Source organism: Musca autumnalis, unplaced genomic scaffold, assembly GCF_047663935.1.
Source record: "Musca autumnalis isolate F117 unplaced genomic scaffold, ASM4766393v1 scaffold_3, whole genome shotgun sequence".
Taxonomy (NCBI): domain Eukaryota; kingdom Metazoa; phylum Arthropoda; class Insecta; order Diptera; family Muscidae; genus Musca; species Musca autumnalis.
In genome coordinates, this window is record NW_027411866.1 from 178579627 (window position 1) to 178598222 (window position 18596).

The 18596-nt window shown below is 36.0% G+C and overlaps 1 protein-coding gene and 1 long non-coding RNA gene across 7 annotated transcripts in view; both read right to left on the minus strand.

Annotated features, from left to right (window-relative positions):
* mgl (low-density lipoprotein receptor-related protein megalin) overlaps positions 1 to 18596 on the minus strand; it is a 579665-nt gene that overhangs the window by 404320 nt on the left and 156749 nt on the right. For 3 of the 6 annotated variants that reach the window (XM_073975917.1, XM_073975915.1, XM_073975914.1), the window contains 2 exons: positions 10276 to 10451; positions 9062 to 10035 (listed from right to left, as the gene is read on the minus strand). In XM_073975917.1, coding sequence (XP_073832018.1) covers positions 9062 to 9539 — 478 coding nt within the window. In that variant the 5' untranslated portion in view covers positions 9540 to 10035; positions 10276 to 10451. The remainder of the gene's footprint in view (positions 1 to 9061; positions 10036 to 10275; positions 10452 to 18596) is intronic. The other 3 variants (XM_073975913.1, XM_073975918.1, XM_073975912.1) reach the window with 1 other exon arrangement.
* LOC141396715 (uncharacterized) lies at positions 971 to 5804 on the minus strand. Its single transcript, XR_012411231.1, has 2 exons — positions 2876 to 5804; positions 971 to 2829 (listed from the first exon to the last, which is right to left on the minus strand). It is a non-coding gene; the product is annotated as an uncharacterized lncRNA (long non-coding RNA).

The following is an 18596-nucleotide window of genomic DNA, read 5'->3' on the forward strand; positions in this document are numbered from 1 at the left end:
GAAGACCAAATACCAAATTTTAGCCATTTCGGTGTGATAACGAGGCTAAAACCTTCAAAATACCGAAAATCGGGAGGTACCGTTCTAGGGGGGCTATATGAAGCCTTGGACCTATACCGACAAATTTCATATGGAAAGTTTAATACCCCAAATGAAGACCAAATGTAAAATTTCAACCATTTCGGTGGATTATTGTGGCCACAACCTTCAAAATACCGAAAATCGGGTGGTACTGTTCTATGGGGGCTATATGAAGCCGTGGACCTATACCGAAAATTTTGCTATGGAAAGTTTAATGCCCCAAATGAAGACAAAATGCCAAATTTCAGAAATTTCGGTGAATTCTTGCCTCCATAACCTTCAAACTACCGAAAATCAGGATGTACCGTTCTAGGGGGCCTATATGAAGGCGTGGACCTATACTTACACATTTCTGGCAGAATGCTTTATACACCCAACGAAGACCATGTACCAAATTTCAGCCACTTCGGTGTGATAATGAGGCCAAAACCTTTAAAATACCGAAAATCGGGTGGTACCGTTCTATGGGGGCTATATGAAGCCGTGGACCTATACCGACAAATTTCATATGGATAGTTTAATACCCCAATTGAAGACCAAATGCCAAATTTCAGAAATTTTGGTGAATGATGGTGTCCACAACCTTCAAAATACTGAAAATCGGGAGGTAACGTTCTACATCAAAACGTGGACCGACGTAGCCCATTTGCAATATCAAACATCCTAGGAGTAATGGAAACGTCTGTACCAAATTACACAACTCTATATTTACAATTGACAGACGGACGGACAGACGGGCATGGTTATATCGACTTAGAATTTTACCCTGATCAAATATAGTCCACATTTGAACCTGATCTATATCAGGAAGAAATATTAGGATGTGTTAAGTATGGACCAATTCGGCCACTCCCTTCAAAAGTTACCTTACGAACTATTTTTCCGAACATTTTTGAACTTTTGTGGGGGAGGTACCTGAAGGGGTGGACCGATATGGCTTATCTTCGAACTAAAACTATATTTGGACAAAATATTACTAAGGCTAAATGATGGACCGAATCGGCGGAACCGTTCTAGAGTTATCTTGCCCTTCAACCACCTCACACGGTGTCATATGGTTTTTTGCAACTCTCATGCTATTTTCTCTGGAAATATGGACTTGCCCCTAATTAAACTTCTACCGTCGTATTGGGGGCAGTGAATACAAGTTGCTAAAACAAAAATCAAAGCGATTCGAGAGATTGCCCTAAACTGAACTTTACCGAAATTTTGTGTGGGAGGTACCCGAAGGAGTGGATCGATTGAGTCCACGCACATTTCACGATGTGCAAAGTATGGACGAAATCGGTTACTCACTTCAAGAGTTATCGTGCGCACAAATTTTCCGAACATTTTGTGGGAGAGGTACCTGAAGGAGTAGACCGATATGGCCCATCTTCGAACTTAAAGTAAGTTTGGACAAAATATTACGATAGCCAAATTTTGGACCAAATCGGCTCATCCGTTTTAGAGATATCGTGCGCACCAGCCAGCCAGACAGACAGACAGACGGACAGACATAGCTAAATCGACTCCAAACTGTCTGAAACACATTTCGTCCAAACATACTTGGGGTCCTCGTTAGCATAAATGCTGAGGGTATAAAAAATTCGATTGCGGCAGAGTTTCTTGACAATCACAGATTAGCTGTATTCTGAATTACCACTAGGTAAAAAATAACGGGTTATTTTTGTAAATAAATTTTGCAAGGCAAAGCTGCTTATTACACTCATTACTAAGTAATTTGGAGGGCTTATTTGTTTCTGCAATTTTCATGTAAAAAAAAAAACAAAATAAGCCAAACCCACCATTGTCAATCAGTTGTCTATTTTCTATAAATTTCATATTTACCCTTGCCCATTTTTAATCTTCTTGAAAGAAGGAAAAATCTCTTAAAATTATGTTCACTGGGTTTAATCAGTAACAATACAGCAATGTACCACTCGTATATACCTATAGTTTTGTAATGTAAAATGTTAATGTTTTAACGACAGACCTGCTAAGGTAATAGAAATAATTAATCAAATTGAAAACATGACTGGATAATGACTCTTTTTACAAACTGACGGACGGTGGTGGAGATGGTACCGTGAATGTGAGAGAGAATACACAAATAAAGAAAGCAAGAAATCTCAAACATGAAGTTAATTGAAAACAAAATGACAAGACAATATAAAAGGAAGGCAATTAATTATAATATTGTCATAAACAATTATGACATGTTGGCCAGATGTCAATGCTGCCAAATTAAGTTAAACGTTGTGACAAAGGGACGATTTAATGAATATGGTTAGGTATTTGTTTGATCTTGTTAATCATTTGATAATATAAGAAGTGAGCAAAGGCTATAGCCGGAACGAGCCCGACTATGTGATACCCTACACCACTCACTACCCCGTGTTCATAAGCTTTTCGCTTGTAAATATTTCTTTTCGGGAGATACTATACTAAATTACTTAACGCGAGCTGCACCAAAATAATCAATTTTTAATTTTATATTCGACTACTGTCGACATCTACTTGGTGCTGATTGAAAGCTTTGCTGGCCTTTTTGATAAGCAATAAACATGTATTAAATACACCAAATAGAAGCAAAGGTATTTGTCATTAAAGTAAAAACTTTTTTTAGATTCACTTTGGCAGTAGGTAAATCAAGCTTAATCTCATAATTATTATTTTCAAATTTTAAAACAACAAGTTTAAAGTGGGATGTAGTTAAAATTGATTACTTTTGGGGATGGCAGAGAAGACTAGTTTCGTCCAACGCCACTTGGATTCATCAGTTCTCTTAGTTCTTTGTATTGAAACAAAGAACCCTTCCCTAATTTTATGACGACTCGAGCTCAAGAATAAGTGTGACTGTGAATTCGTTTAAATGCGAATTCAACCGAAACATCTTAAAACTCTCTTAGCCGCATATGTAAACCAAATTAACTACTCCCACTGTCATGTGTCTCCACATTGCAGAGAATGCACATAACTATATATAGTAAGTTAGAGTAAAACCTTCAAAATATTAAAATTGTGATAGTTTAGCGCCTTTTGCAATAACTCTGATATGTGACCATAAATGCCACATTTTGTATTAATTTAAAACTCAGATGGTTAAGTTTCATTATCCACCTCACTCTTGGGCATATGTCCAACAGAAGCAGAAATATCTGACATTGAAATAAAATTCTATGAATTGGACATTTTGGTAACGCAATTAGGAACATTTTAAAGCTCAGAATGTCTTCATTGTCAGTACAATTCAAATCAAAAATGGGAAAGGTGATATTTATAAAGGTTATATATTCCTCATCCACTTGCGGGCTTTTTTTGGAATACGACTTCTAAAAGCGGAGATATTGCCATAAGAATAAAACTTTGAATATTATACGACCATAACCAAATTCAATGTGCTTCTTTTTCTCTGTGAACCCTATTAACCACCAAAATATCGTGACGTATGTCATGGCCTTTAACTCCTAACCACACCTTGGGGTAGGCCAACGAGTAACACTCTGAAATTACGTAAGTTTTTTTGCCCTATCAAAATTGCGACCTGTACCGTGATTATTATACAGCGGAATTTTTGCAACCCTTATTTTTGGTCCGATTCATGTCACATTTTCGGACTGGGCATATTTTTGGCTTCTGATTAAATTGCAATCGAAACATATGACATATGCAAAATTCATACATTTTTGCATATGCAAAATTTATGCATTTTACATATTTTCTTATGCAACCAATATTTCAATAATAGGTACAAATATGTTTGTATGAAAAATTTTTTTGTTTAAAATTATTTTCAGACAAGTCAATAAAATTGAGTAATGTATAACCACAGCCTCAAACCTATCAAATACCGAAAATCGGGAGGTATCGTGAAGGCCTGAACCTAAACCGACAAATTTTAGATGGAAAGTTGTTTTAACCCCCACGAAGACTTTATACCGAATTTCAGCCATTTTGGCGGGATATTAAGGCCACAACCTTCAAAATACCGGAAATCGGTATGCACCGTACTATGGTGGCTATATGAAGACGTGGACCTATACCGACAAATTTCAGGTGGAAATTGTTATACCCCCAACGAAAACTTACTAACAAATTTCGCCCATTTCGGAGGGATATTGAGGCCATAGCCTTCAAAATACCAGAAATCCGGAGGAACCGTTTTATGGGGGCTATATGAAGACGTGGACCCATATCGAGAAATTTCAGGTGGAAAGTTTTATAGACCAAGGAAGACTTAACACTAAATTTCAGCCTTTTCGGAGGGATATTGAGGCCACAACCTTCAAAATACCAGAAATCCGGAGGTACCGTTTTATGGGGACTATATGCAGGTGTGAACCTATACCGACAAAATTCAGGTGGGAATTTGTATACCCCAAGGAAAACTTAATACCAAATTTCACCCATTTCGAAGCGATATTGATGCCACAAAATACCAAATTTCACCCATTTCGGAGGGATATTGAGGGCACAACCTATCCAGAGTACCGTTCTATGGGGGCTATGTGAAGACGTGGACCTATACTGACGAATTTCAGGTGGAAAGATTTATACTCCCAACGTAGACTTTATAGAAAATGTCAGCCATTTATGTGTGATGCTGGGGCCACAACCTTCATCCCGACAAATTTCAGGTGTAAAGTTTCATACCCCTAACGAAGACTTAGTACCACATTTCAGCCATTTCGGTGGGATTTTTCAGACCACAAATCCTTGTATATATTTTTGCATATGCTCATTTCATGCAAATATGACAAAATATGCACGATATGCAAAAATTTCTGGGTCTGATTTTTTTGTGATAAAACGAGTTTCTGTCTAAACAGATTTTCTTTACGACCATCCTAACCATATATGCATTTGCATAGGATTCCGCTGTCTAGTGATTACAAACAAGTAAAAAAAGTATCAGTCGGCTTTGCCGACAGAGATATACCCTCAGCATATGTTAATTGGAACTTTCATCCTCGGACAGATCGAATGTATTTAGGGTCTTTTCAGAATTTTGTGGCACTTTTTGGACATTTGAACTTACCGAAAAAAATGTAGATTAGGATTAAAGTTCAAAAGTTTTGCGGAGGAAGGAATGGTCCGACATAGTGCATAACGGAAGTAGATCTTATTTTAAGAGTCATATCTTTTCGATAGATATCGCGCCCACTAGTAATTTCAGTGCCAGGAAGCATGGACTTGTCCACGGAAAACATATATGGCTGTAAACAGGACCACAAAAAACATCATCGGTATAAATTTGCAAAGGATCTCCGAACAGATCCTAAACTGCACTTGGACACAAATGTTGAACTTTTGTGGTGGAGGTATCCTAAGGAGAGGACTAATATGGGCCATTTTAGAAGTTAAACTAAGTTGGGACAAAATATGACGAAGGCCAAACTTTAGACCAAATCGGTTTATCAGTTCGAGAGTTATTGTGCTCTCCAGCTACTACATATGGTGCCATATGGGTTTTTACAACTTTCGGGCTATCTTCCCAAGAAGTATGGACTTGCCACTGAAAAAAATTTTACCGTTGTAATTGAGACAGCGATTGCAAGTTGCTTCAACAGAAATCAAAGTTAGTAAAGAGTAGGTCTTAATGTGAACTCATCCGAAATTTTGTGTGGGTGGTACCCGAAGGAATGCGTAAATATAGTATATATTCAAACCTGTTCTATATCTGGTAGATATATTAGGATGCGTAAAGTATGGACCAAATCGGTCCTTCCCTTCAAGAGTTATCGTGCGCACAAATTTTCCGAATAGTTTCGAACTTTTGTGGGGGAGGTACCGGAAGGAGTGGACCGATATAACCCACCTTCGAACTTAAACTAAGTTTGGACAAAATATTACGAAAGCCAAATTTTGGTCCCAATCGGTTCATCCGTTCGAGAGTTATCGTGCGCACCTGCCAAATGGAATGCATTAGAAGCAGAGATATTCGCATATGAATAAAAATTTAAAATTTCTCCACAAGTTTTTTGCCTATTCCGACCCCTGAATATTATTCTACCATCACCAAAACCATTAGGCTTTTTCCTCTATGGGACCCCCATTAACCAAAAACTTTTCGTGGTGATCCGATCAAAATTGCGACCTGTAGCATGACTACAAGGTTTAGATGAACAGACCAGCGGACGGACGGACACACATAGCCAGATCGACTCAACTCATCGAGACATTAATTTTGGTATATGTATATAAGTTACAAACTTGTTGGCTGTAATTTAGTATTTGGGGTTACCGATGCACAGTGGATCCACCCATTGGCCAAAAATAAAAAATGAATGTCAAAAATTTGGTACAACATCTGGCAACTCTGACAGCTATGACATGGACCTTTTTAAAAATATATTAGTTTTTGTTTCATTCGAACGCGATCTTCTTAAGAATAGCTTCAAAAGTCGGAACATTTGACTAATATTTTTTGTTCTGAGTACAACCTATATTTTAAGTGCAAGTAAATATATTCAAAATATCGCGAAACTAATACGTATAGCAAATTATAATGGTGGATTTTGAAGGAGAAGGTAATAGCTTAATTTTCACTAAAAAATAGTGTTTTAGCGCGTTGTGGAATTCTAGTTAGCTGCATATTTTCTTAGTGTATTTTGTAATGCCAATTCGATCATATACTTAAATTTGACCTAAGGTTTTAGTCATGATGCCCACCAGTGCCCACCTTGGGAATAATTTTCCAAAGTAGGTCATGGGTTTAATATTATTCAGTATTAAAATCAGCTGCCATCTAGTGCCAGACTACAAATGGTGGGTCGCTGACTAAAGCTGCCCTGGAATAGGGTTTCTATAGATATATTAGCGTATAACTCTGTTATCTGACCACGTACATTAACATAAATGGCATCAGTGGCAAGATGAAGAAATCTTCTTCCAAATTTGTCTTACGTTGACGGTGCGTGCCTTCCAGTAAAAACGCTAGAAGATCTATTTTAAAAATGTTACCAAATTTCAGACAAAAATTTTGATTTTTTTAATCCGCTAAATTGGTTGGATTTTACGTTGTTTTGGAGATTGTTTTGTTTCCCCAAGCCTATTTTTGCATCATAAGATAATCGGGAGCTTTCTTCATGTCATTTTGTATTAACAGCATAAACAAATTCTTACCGTATACCCCCTCCAAAGGGGAAAGGGGGGAGAATGTAACGCTCGTGGTTTCTTAAAACACTCTTCGCAACAGCACTAAGCTGTAACCGGCGCATTGGCTTGATTTTCACACTCTAAATATTTTTGGCCACTTTCTCCATACAAGTGGATCCACTGTGCGATGGTACAGAAGCTTCTTCACCAAAAAAGTTGGACATAGGTCAATGCTTTGGTATATACCCCATACAACGGTACCACGCGATTTTTGGCAGTTTGGGAATTTTATCATGGAATTTGGAGTTCCCAATGGTACAGACACTTCCCCACCAAAAATTTTGGACCTAAGTCTAGGTTTTGGTATAGCCATTATATAAAGGTACCACACAATTTCAGCCATTTTAAAGTTTTTATCTAAATTTTTTTCGGTCTAAAAAATTAATTACTGAAAAGTTAAAAATAAAAAATATTAAAAAAAATAAGTGTCAGTGTTTTATTTATAAATGCACTTAAATCTACACCATTTTCACATGTAATTCGAATAATTTCAGTTGTAATTTGAATTATTTCATTTGTGATTTGAGAATTTCATTTGAAATTCGAATTATTTCATTTGTAATTTGAGAATTTCATTTGAAATTCGAATTATTTCATTTGTAATTTAAATTTTTTAATTTGTAATTCGAATTATTTAATTTGTAATTCGAATTTTTTCATTTGTAATTTGAATCTTTTTCATTTGAAATTCCAAATTAAAAACTTCGATTTACAAATAGAAAAATTTAAATTACAAATGGAAAAATTCGAATTACAAATGAAATAATTCGAATTACAAATGAGGAAATTCAAATTACAAATGAAATAATTCGAATTACAAATGAGGAAATTCAAATTACAAATGAAATAAATCGAATTTCAATTGGAATTCTCAAATTACAAGTGAAATGTTTCGAATTTCAAATGAAATAAACAAATTACAACTGAAATTCTTCGAATTACATGTGAAAATGGTGTAGAAAATAATTTGTTGCTTAGCCTCAATAAGTACATATCTTCTTCCTCATGATGGAATCTCTTAAATAAAACGCATGCCGTTTAATTTTGCCACCATTTTTAATTTATGGGGGCTACATCAAAATCTGACCCATGTCCACAATTTTTGTTGTGGGAGTTTCTGTACAATAGGTAACTCCAAATGCCAAGTTACAGCCAATTAGGACAAAAAATTAAGACAAAATCCTCGAAATATCTGAAATCAGGTGGTACCGCTATATGGGGGCTATAGGAAAAAATTGACCCATATTGTTTTTGTTTTATATTCATGTATTGTCGTCCAAATTTGAAAAGCGTGCAAAGTTTCAGTTCGATTGGTCAACTGCAACAGTGTTAAAAATGAGTTACTAAATTTGAACTAAACAGACTCCAAAGCAAGTTAAATAAAACACTGTGAAAATGGTATTGAGTATGTCCTTATCCTTAATCCAAAAAAAAGCTATTCCTCCTTGCAACATTTTGTCACTCAAATTGGAAATAAACCGAAGAAAAAGATATGTTAACGACACAAGTTGCGGTGTTAGCGAAACAGCTAAGAATGATGAAGCCATAACTGTCAAACAGTAACATATGTGGCACTTTTACAAAAAAAAAAAAAAAAACGACAATGTTGTTCTAACTGTTACGCCAACTTTGTTGGCAATTACCATCATTCACTACTACCTCTGAGCCTAGAGGCTGCAATATGCAGCAATAAAGGTAACCATTATTATTCCATTTCTTAGCAAAAGTTTTTTTGCTTCTCTCCAATTTTTATGGTCGGCATAAAGAAGCCATTTCAAAGAATAGTAATAGAAATAATAAAAGACGGAGAAAATAGTTAAAGTTAAAATTTATCACTCACCTGATTGTAATGGTAGAATGCGCGTATTTTCACGTTGGGCGGATGCAGCTGCGTATACCTGTGTCGTTGCCGATGGGCTGATGAGACAACCCAAATTATTTAAAATAACAACGGCCATTAGGGTAAGGACAAAACTAAGACTGCAGACTTGATGTCGCATCTTCGATATTGTCGTCGTCGTCGTGGAATGGGCGGTTGTTGCCTGTGATGGCTTTGTTATTCCTGTAATCCCTTTGGCTGCCTTTAATTGGTGGGTGTGGTGGATATTGTGACGATGACTCTGGGAGTGGGGGTTATTGGCGGCTGATGACACTGTTTGATTATTTCTTTTATTGCCGGAAACAACATTACGTTTGTGGTGGCATTTTCTTGAATTGCACATTGTTGCTGTTGTTGTTGTTGGTGGTGTTGACGTGGTTGATGGCGCTAATTTTAAGCTTGTTGGCAGCCGGTATCCATTGCCAATAGGCGGATCCATGGCTGGTTAGTTATGCAATTCGCGCTCTTTTTAAAAAAAAAGAAGACGCAAATGGCGTTTTAATGGAAATTTTCACGCCGTTTTGTGTTGTATTTTCTTTTTGTTACTAATGATTTTCTTCTTTTGTTTAATGGAAATCCAAAATTAAAATAAAAATTTAAACAATAGCAAAAAAATGTTAAACTTTTAACACGTAGCTTGCTTTTTACAAGTTTTGAAACCAAAAACACCCGGAAAATGAAAGAAACCAACGAAACGAAAAAACGTAACGGCAAACAATCAACTTTGCTTTATTCTCACGATCTCTTATTAAATTTGCACAAATATTTGAATTTTCTTGGATATTTTTTTTCTTTCTTACTTGATTTGCTTTCACTAGACTTTTTTCTTTCCTTCTTTCTTTATTTGAATAGCACTGATTTTTCTTTATTTTTTATTATCACTTTTTTTACTCTTTTTGTTGAAATTTATTTCATTTGATGAGAAATTGCACTTTCTGAAAAAAAAACACGAAGAAGAAATGAAGAATAACATTAAATAACCATGGCATGAAAAAATAACAAAGAGACAAATAAATGAAATCTTGAATCAAAAACTAGCTGAGCTGAGCCTTTAAGGCAATATTATTCTTTCAATGTTTAGTTCTGTGCGGTTCACTGTTTTTCATTTTTTTTGTTTAACCGTGCGATGCGTTCGTGTGTGTGTTCTAGCGACGTTTTCGAATGCTACTACCAACCAGTTGCTTTGTCTAGTTTAGTAGTTGTAGTTCTTTTTTGTGTGTGTCTTTACACCACCATCATCATCTATTACTTTATCCACCATGGTTTTGTGTTTTCATTGTTGTGTTGTACCAAACAGGAACCGGAAATTCATGTTAGATGGTTTTTGTATTGTTTGTAACGTGCAAAGAATCTGTAATAAAACAAAAAAGAGAAGAGAACAAAATTAAAAAAAGCTTTGATTAATAACCGTAAGATTTATGTTTTAAAAGCGTTATGAATAAATAATAAACGACAATACTAGACAACGGGAGAGGGGAAAAATTAAAGAAAAATATTATGAAGAGGACGATGATAACCAGAGGGTCCACTATAATATGTCCAATTATAGTAATATGACGTTGAGTATTTAATGAAGAATTGAGGGTTTGCTTTGAAAAGTCTGAATATGTTTGAACATTTTTATTTTTACATGTTAAAATCTCTTCAGTTGTGTTTGAATTACAGGTCCGTACTATATAGTTTTTGAGATTCCTATACTATGCCAACACTCACAAGAAAAATCATAAAGGTGTTGCCATATTTTCAAAAAATATCTATGTTATAATAAAATTGTACCAAAAAAGTGCTAAATTTTTTGGCTCATTTGAATAGGTTTGAATCAAATAAAATTGAAAAATGTTACTACCTGTGCAAATTTTCCCCAGTTTTTTTGCTTTTAATTAGTAAAATGGAATATTCCGGTAAATCTTACTAAAAGATTGACCCACTTTATTAGGTATCTGGTTTCAAATCTCAATATGGAAAAGTAACAATAACTTTCATATCGACGCCTCCAAACAATAGTATGCTAAGTCGACTTAGCATGTTTTCAAGTTCTTTACTTTTTATATTTAACGTCCTTTACTTAAATTCTGTCAAATTTTGGTAATGATCGGACAATCCGAACAGAAGTTATAAACAAATATTAACTTAGCATAGTACTGAAGGTCAAAGAAATTTCCAAACTGTTAGAGCTTGTCCTGCAAAACTCGCTTTTCAGAATTAGCAAACTATTATTTGGAGGTGTCGAACGTCCTTTAACTTAAATTCTGTCTAACTTTGGTAATGATCGGTCAATCCGAACAGAAGTTATAAACAAATATTGAGTTAGCATATTACTGAAGTTCAAAAAAATTTCCAAACTTTGAGAGCTTCTCCTGCAAAACTCACTTTTTAGACTTAGCATACTATTATTTGGAGGTGTCGATATAAAATCATGGAATATTCCCACAAAAACTTTTTATAATCATGGCTTATATGACTGTTTGATTTCGTAAGACCCCTTCTAAATTTCGAAAATTGTCTGCGAGCAAATACCAAGTATTAGCCATAATATTAGGATCGATAAACTACAATGGCCTTTGACAATATTTGGTATTTTGGCTCAAGTTTGAATTAAACATTTTCTACTCTTGCAAACCAATTTTCGAGCATTTATGATATATGGATTTGGAGCTCTGAGCATGATAATTCTTAAATTTATACTGCAAGAATAGTAAAATAATGAAACATGAGACAAAATACCAAATATTTTCAGTTGACTTTGTAGTTTATCGATCCTAATATTATGGCTAACACTTGGTATTTGCTCTTAAGGCCTCGGCACATAAGAAGCATGGCATTCTTGCTTAAGTCATATCTGGTAAATGACTAAAGACCAAGTTGGGCCTAATTCAAATGTGATTCTGAAATCTTTTTATTAGGTCGAACTTGGTCTTTAGACTTTTATTTCAATAATGCCATGCTTCTTATGTGTCGAGGCCTTTAGACAATTTTCGAAGCTCACTAGTGGTCTTACGAATTTAAAAAGTCATTTAAGTCATTCAGATGAGCGGGAGTGTATTTGGTAACATGGGCAATGATCGATACCTAAAAGTTTTTATATTGTAAAATCCGGGACTTATATTTTGAACGCCTTATTTTAACTGTTAACTGGCAGTGAACTAAAAACTGTGTTGTGGCGTCCTTTGGAAAAATGTAGTATCATATAATTAATATGCCCAAAAGGTAAACGGCTCCTGGAATACCTGGAATGTCCGGACACCTTCAAGTTGTGATTTATGTACGGGCTTAGTCGACGTTTACGTGGAATAAACCAACGAAACATCGCAGACGATAGGCAGGTAATATTTAGGGAGGAAGTAATATCTGTTACAACTTAATTAAAAACTACATTACATAATTGTTAGTTGGATCAATGTCCAACCCATTGCCCGGTATCTGGAATGCTCTTGTTGTAAAAAAAAGAAAAACAAAGCATGGGTTTCCGTTGCGGATTTCTAGTTAGTCGGAGGTTAAAACATCTGGTCTCCAGCTTCACCCCAGTGAATAAAAGACTTGCTACAATTCAAATTGACATTAAAATTATTCTAGGCGATTTTAATGCCAAAATTGGAAAGCAGAATATCTTTTGCCAAACAGTCGGAAAATTCAGTATACACAATGAAACATCTGACAATGATATGAGGCTGATAGACTTCGCAGCGGCAAAAAAATGATAGTTAGCAGCACCAGATTTAAACATCTCGACATCAATAAGAGCACCTGGCTGTCTCCAGATCAGAAAACAAGTAATCAAATTGATCATGTTGTGATAGATGGAAGATATGATCGAGCGTGTTGGATGTATGATCGTTCCGAGGAGCAAATATAGACTCGGACCACCATCATGTTGCAGCAAAGGTACGTACACGTCTAAACGTTGCAAATAAAGCACGAACAGATACAACACGGAAGTTGGATGTCGGTAGGCTGCAATCACAACATATAGCCGCAGCATATTCCACTCAACTAGACCAATAATCACTCCTCGATAACATATCAGCACAATGGCAAAATATTGCCCACTCCATGCAAACAGACGCAAAATCCATACTTGGATACCAGAGACCTCCACCAAGGAATCCATTATAGGACCAGGAGTGTCGTTCTGCTACCGAAGAGCAAGCAACGCGTAGCGCACGAGAGAGGCATCGGGAGAAAAGGAGAGAAGAGAAACGACTTTTCCGCAGGAAGCGGAGAGAAATGGAAAAGCGGGAGTGTGAACAAATCGAGATGTACAGGAGCCAAATGAAGTCCGAAAGTTCTACGAAAGAATGAAACATCAAACGGAGGGCTTTGGTACAGGCACATCCCCCTGTAGAGACCAGCAAGGTTATTTGGTAACTGATACAAATAGTGTGTTCAGATTATGGAAAGAACATTTTTCCAAGCTGTTGGTATCCGATAGTAGCGATGACGGAGAATTTACCACAGATCCAATCGCAGAAGATGGTATTGAAAGTATACCGTCCAGCCAAGATGAGGTAAAGACAGCAATAAACCGGCTGAAGAATAATAAGACAGCAGCAGCCGATGGCTTACCAGCCGACCTGTCAAAAACCGGAGGCGACACACCGATAAAGTGTATGCATCAGCTAGTTACTGTGCTAACGACTAAAACCTGTAATCAACGAAGAGATACAGATCGACACCAGCCACATTTTTGTCGATTATAAAGCAGCCTTCAACGCCCACTACGTTCAAAGGTATTCCAATCCATTTCTGAATTTGGTATCACTGGAAAGCTCATTGGGCTTTGTAGAATGACATTAGCTAATACTCGGTCCTCAGTTAAATTAGAAAAGAAGATGGCCTCTCATGTGACTTATTCAATATTATGCTGGAAAAGGTTATACGAGATGCGAAGGTCAAACGAAGTGGCACAATCTACACCAATAGTCACATGTTACTTGCTTATACCGATGACATTAACATCATGGGTCGATCGGTAAAGGAAGTAACTGATACCTTTGCAAAAGCCGAAAAGGAATCTGCCTAAGTGGGTCTGGCGGTTAACGGAGAGAAGACAAAGTTGATGGTGTCGACGCGCAATGCGAACATTTGGCTTAATGAATAACTGTTCTGTAATGGACCAGCTACGTAAGTAAATATGTAAGTTGTTGTATTTTGAGATATTTTCTTCGGGTTCAGAAAAAAATCATTCTGATTAGAAGTGGATGCTTGCCCTCTTATGTAGGCACAACAATTTCAAAGAAACCCGATACACAATTTTAAGAAGAAAAAAAATTATATTTCTTAGATTTTATTTAAAAAATTAAATGTTCTGTTCCAGAACTTACAAGAATATAAATATATTTACTTCGGTTAAAATTTTTCTTTTGTGATATAAAAATTAATAGATTCCTGCAGTTCTGGAACAGACATAACTTTGTCATTCCGTTTGTAACATATAGAAATATCCGTCGGAGGACCTATACTTTAGACTGACCAGAAAAAGGGGAAAATGAAAACCCTCTCGATGAACGTGTTTTACCAGTTCATTGTTGTGCCTAAAAAACGAATCCTACAAAAAATTGTGAAAAAAATTGAACGCTTTTTTGGTACATTTTTATTATAACATGGATATTTTCCAAAAATATGGCAACACCGTTGTGATTTTTCATGCGAATGTTGGCATGGTATAGGACTCTCAAAAATATATAGTATGGATAAGTAATCCAAACACAGCTGATGACTTTTTCCCAGAATTTTGCCGGTATAGGGCCACGTCTTCATATAGCTACCATAGAGCGGTGCCTCCCGATTTTCGGTATTATGAAGGTTGTGGCCTCAATATTCCACCGAAATCGCTGAATTTGGTATTTGGTCTTCATTTGGGGTATAAAACTTTCCATATAAAATGTGTTCATGTAGCCCCATGGCTGAAATTTGGTATCTAGTCTTCATTTGAGGTATAAAACTTTCCATATGAAATTTGTGGGTATAGCTCCACGACTCCATATAGCCCCCATTGAACGGTACCTCCCGATGTTCGGTACTTTAAAGGTTGTGGCCTCAATATTTCATCGAAATGGCTGACATTTTATACCCTCAGTATTTATTATACCGAGGGTATATACACTTTTATACGGGCAAAATGTGCCTCATCGAAATAATGGTTTTAGACCCCAAGTATGTTTGGACGAAATGTGTTTCAGACAATTTGGAGTTGATTTAGCCATGTCCGTCCGTCTGTCTGGCTGGCTGGAGCGCACGATAACTCTCGAATGGATCAACCGATTCGGTCCAAAATTTGGCTTTCGTAATATTTTGGCCAAACATATTTGAAATTCGAAGATAAGCCATATCGGTCCACTCCTTCGGGTACCTCCCCCACAAAAGTTCAAAAATGTTCGGAAAAATTGTGCGCACGATAACTTTTGATGGGAGTGACCGATATAATCCATACTTTTCACTTCCTAATATATCTACCAGATATAGATCAGGTTCGAATACGGACTATATTTGTCTACTCCTTCTGGTACCTCTCACACAAAATGTCGGATAAATTCACTTTAAGGCCTGTAGTGCGATTCTCTAACTAATTTTTTGAGTTACCGACAAAAAACGCAAAATTATGAATGAAAAGTACAAATAAAAGTTGACAACACTCTTGATATCGGTCGAACTTTGCGACTGCTTTCTATTCGTCGCTAACTTACCGAAAAACATTGATAATTATCGAAATTATAAGCATTTTAATTTTACTGACAATTGTCGGTAACTCAAAAAAATGAGTACGCGCGATTTCTCATAGACGTAGCAACCGATTTGGTCCAAACTTTGGATCTCTAAATATTGTCGAAACTTAGTTTATGTTCAAATTTGGGCCCTATCTGTCCAAACCTTGTGGTACCACCCATACAAATGTTCAACATTTTTGTATGGTTAAGGGTCTGTTCGAGGATCCTTTGGACATTTTTAACGAAGGTTTTCCTAGTGGCCCTGTTTACAGCAATATTATGTTTTTCGTAAGCTAGTGTGATAAAAAAAGCCCTATCTATCGTTATCCCCGCAAATTTTTGAGCTTTAATCCTATCCATACTTTTGTCGGTTCATACGCCCAAAATTTTGAAACCCCCCTTTAATACTTAAGTTGTTTTTTTTGGGAAAAAAGTATTTCAATCCACACAAGCTGAGGGTATATCTCTGTCGGGAAAGCCGACTGACACTTTTGTACTTGTTTAAATGTTATATCTCCAACACTACTGAACCGATTTCCATCAAATTTGCAGCAAAAACTCAATGTTTGCCGTTGGTATATATTTGATGAATTTCGTAGGATGTGGGAAAACTCTCCCACGTCTTTCTTTTAAAAGTTATATGTATAAGCCAAACCTATGATTATATCGGTTTCAGCATAAATTTTGTTAGGCAATGGGGTTGTGTGTACCCTATGTACATATTTTGCCTGAAATGTGTTTGTAGTGGTCCACATTTCTATATAGCCCCCCATAGAACGGTACTTCCCGATTTTCGGTCTTTTGAAGGTTTTAGCCTTACTTCCTCTCCGTAATGGCTGAAATTTGGTTCTTAGTCTTCGTTGGAGGTACGCCTTCATCTTGCCCCCATAGAACGGTACCTCCAGATGTTCGGTACTTTGAAGGTTGTGGCCTCTATATTCCACCGAAATGGCTGAAATTTTTTATTTAATCTTCGTTAGTGGCATGAAAATTTCCACCATAAATATGTCGTTACAGGTCCACGCCTTGATGTAGCCCCCATAGAGTCCGAAACACTAGTCGAACATATTACATAAGGATGCATAGATAAGTTTGACATTGCCGAAATACTCAGAAAATTTATCCAAAATTCAAATAAAGAATTAGAAGGTCGAAAAAGCATCATATAAAAAATTCAACATTCAGTTTCTGCATTTGTGTAGGATATATGTAAACCAAGTTGTGTCTGTTACTGATTCAATTCCTTTAAAAATCATATAATTTTACTGCACTATTTTAAGAATTTAAGCTATTCCTCTCCTTTGTTAAATATTCTCAACAATGTTATAAAATTTCAAAAACCCTACTCCATAAAATTATTCTCCTTAATCAAATACTTTCCTTTAAATTGAATAAAATTTTTTGAAGCACAAACTTACATTCTTCTTTTTCCTTTTTGTTGTTCTTCATTGACAAGACAACCCTTGTCACTCACTCACTGACACTAGATTTACTTACTAACTGAGTGACTGGTTGACTCACTGACTGACTGATTGGCGGACAAAAAGAACCGATATTGAAATTATGTTTGTTCCCTCTTTACAAAGGGTATTACAATAATGGCTCATTGTTGTAATTCTATGAGTTCGAAAAGTTGAGTAAGAAGAAGAACAACAACCCTTTTATAGAAAGTATTTCTATTTTCAATTCTACTCAATTTTCCACTTTAGAGACTATTAACAACAACACAAAACAATGTTATTGAGTTTTCTTCACCTTTTTGTCGATAGCAATAGTAACAACAACAGCAGCATCAACAAGAGAAAAGATGAAAAGAAATATAATACAGGTAAATAATGCATTATTAACCCATATTCTAGGTAGGCTGGGTTGGGAAAGGTCCATGTTTATGTATGGATGTTTGTGTGTAGAAATATAGCATTGCTTATGTTGAGCAATATTTAACCGAACACACACACACATAAATATGTATTAGATAAATCTGTAAATATAGGTCTGTCTACTACCTGTCTTTTGCATGCCTATTTGCCAAATACCAAAAGAAACCTGCCAAATGATACACAAAACACTCGGGCAAGTGGAAAATTTGCACACAAAAGCCGATTCCGTCTTAACCGCTTCACAGTTATTGTTGTGGAATGGTAAGTAAGATGAGGTAAGGTTGGCAGGTTGGTTGGATGGTTGTTGACAGCCCAAAACCAGTCAACTTACGAACGACCAACACAATCTATTGTGTGGAAAATTACAGATACTTTCACGGATGCCAAGATATTCTCGAACATAAAATCAAAATAACAAAAGTTGTATTCCGACCTCCTCCCATAGACGATTGTAGACAGATTCCGGCCACAATGATCAGTATTTTGTAATATTGGAAATTTCTTTAAGATGGAAAATAGGTATGCGCAATTTCAATATCTTTATTAATATAAAATATGGAGATTTAGAAGAGCCGCTTTGAAGGACTTTTTAAGAATATTTTTGAGGCACCTTTAGAGCTATAAGCTTGATTTTTCAAAGAATATTTTTAGAGGCACCTTCAGAGCTATAAACGTGAATTTGGCAAAGAATATTTTTTGAGGCACCTTCAGAGCTACAAATGTGGATTTCTTAAATAATATTTCTGAGGCATCTTCAGAGCTATAAACGTGGATTTTTTAAAGAATATTTTTGAGGCACCTTCAGAGCTACAAACGTGGACCTTTTAAAGAATATTTTTGAGGCACCTTCAGAGCTATAAACGTGGATTTTCTAAAGAATAGTTTTGAGGCATCTTCAGACCTATAAACGTG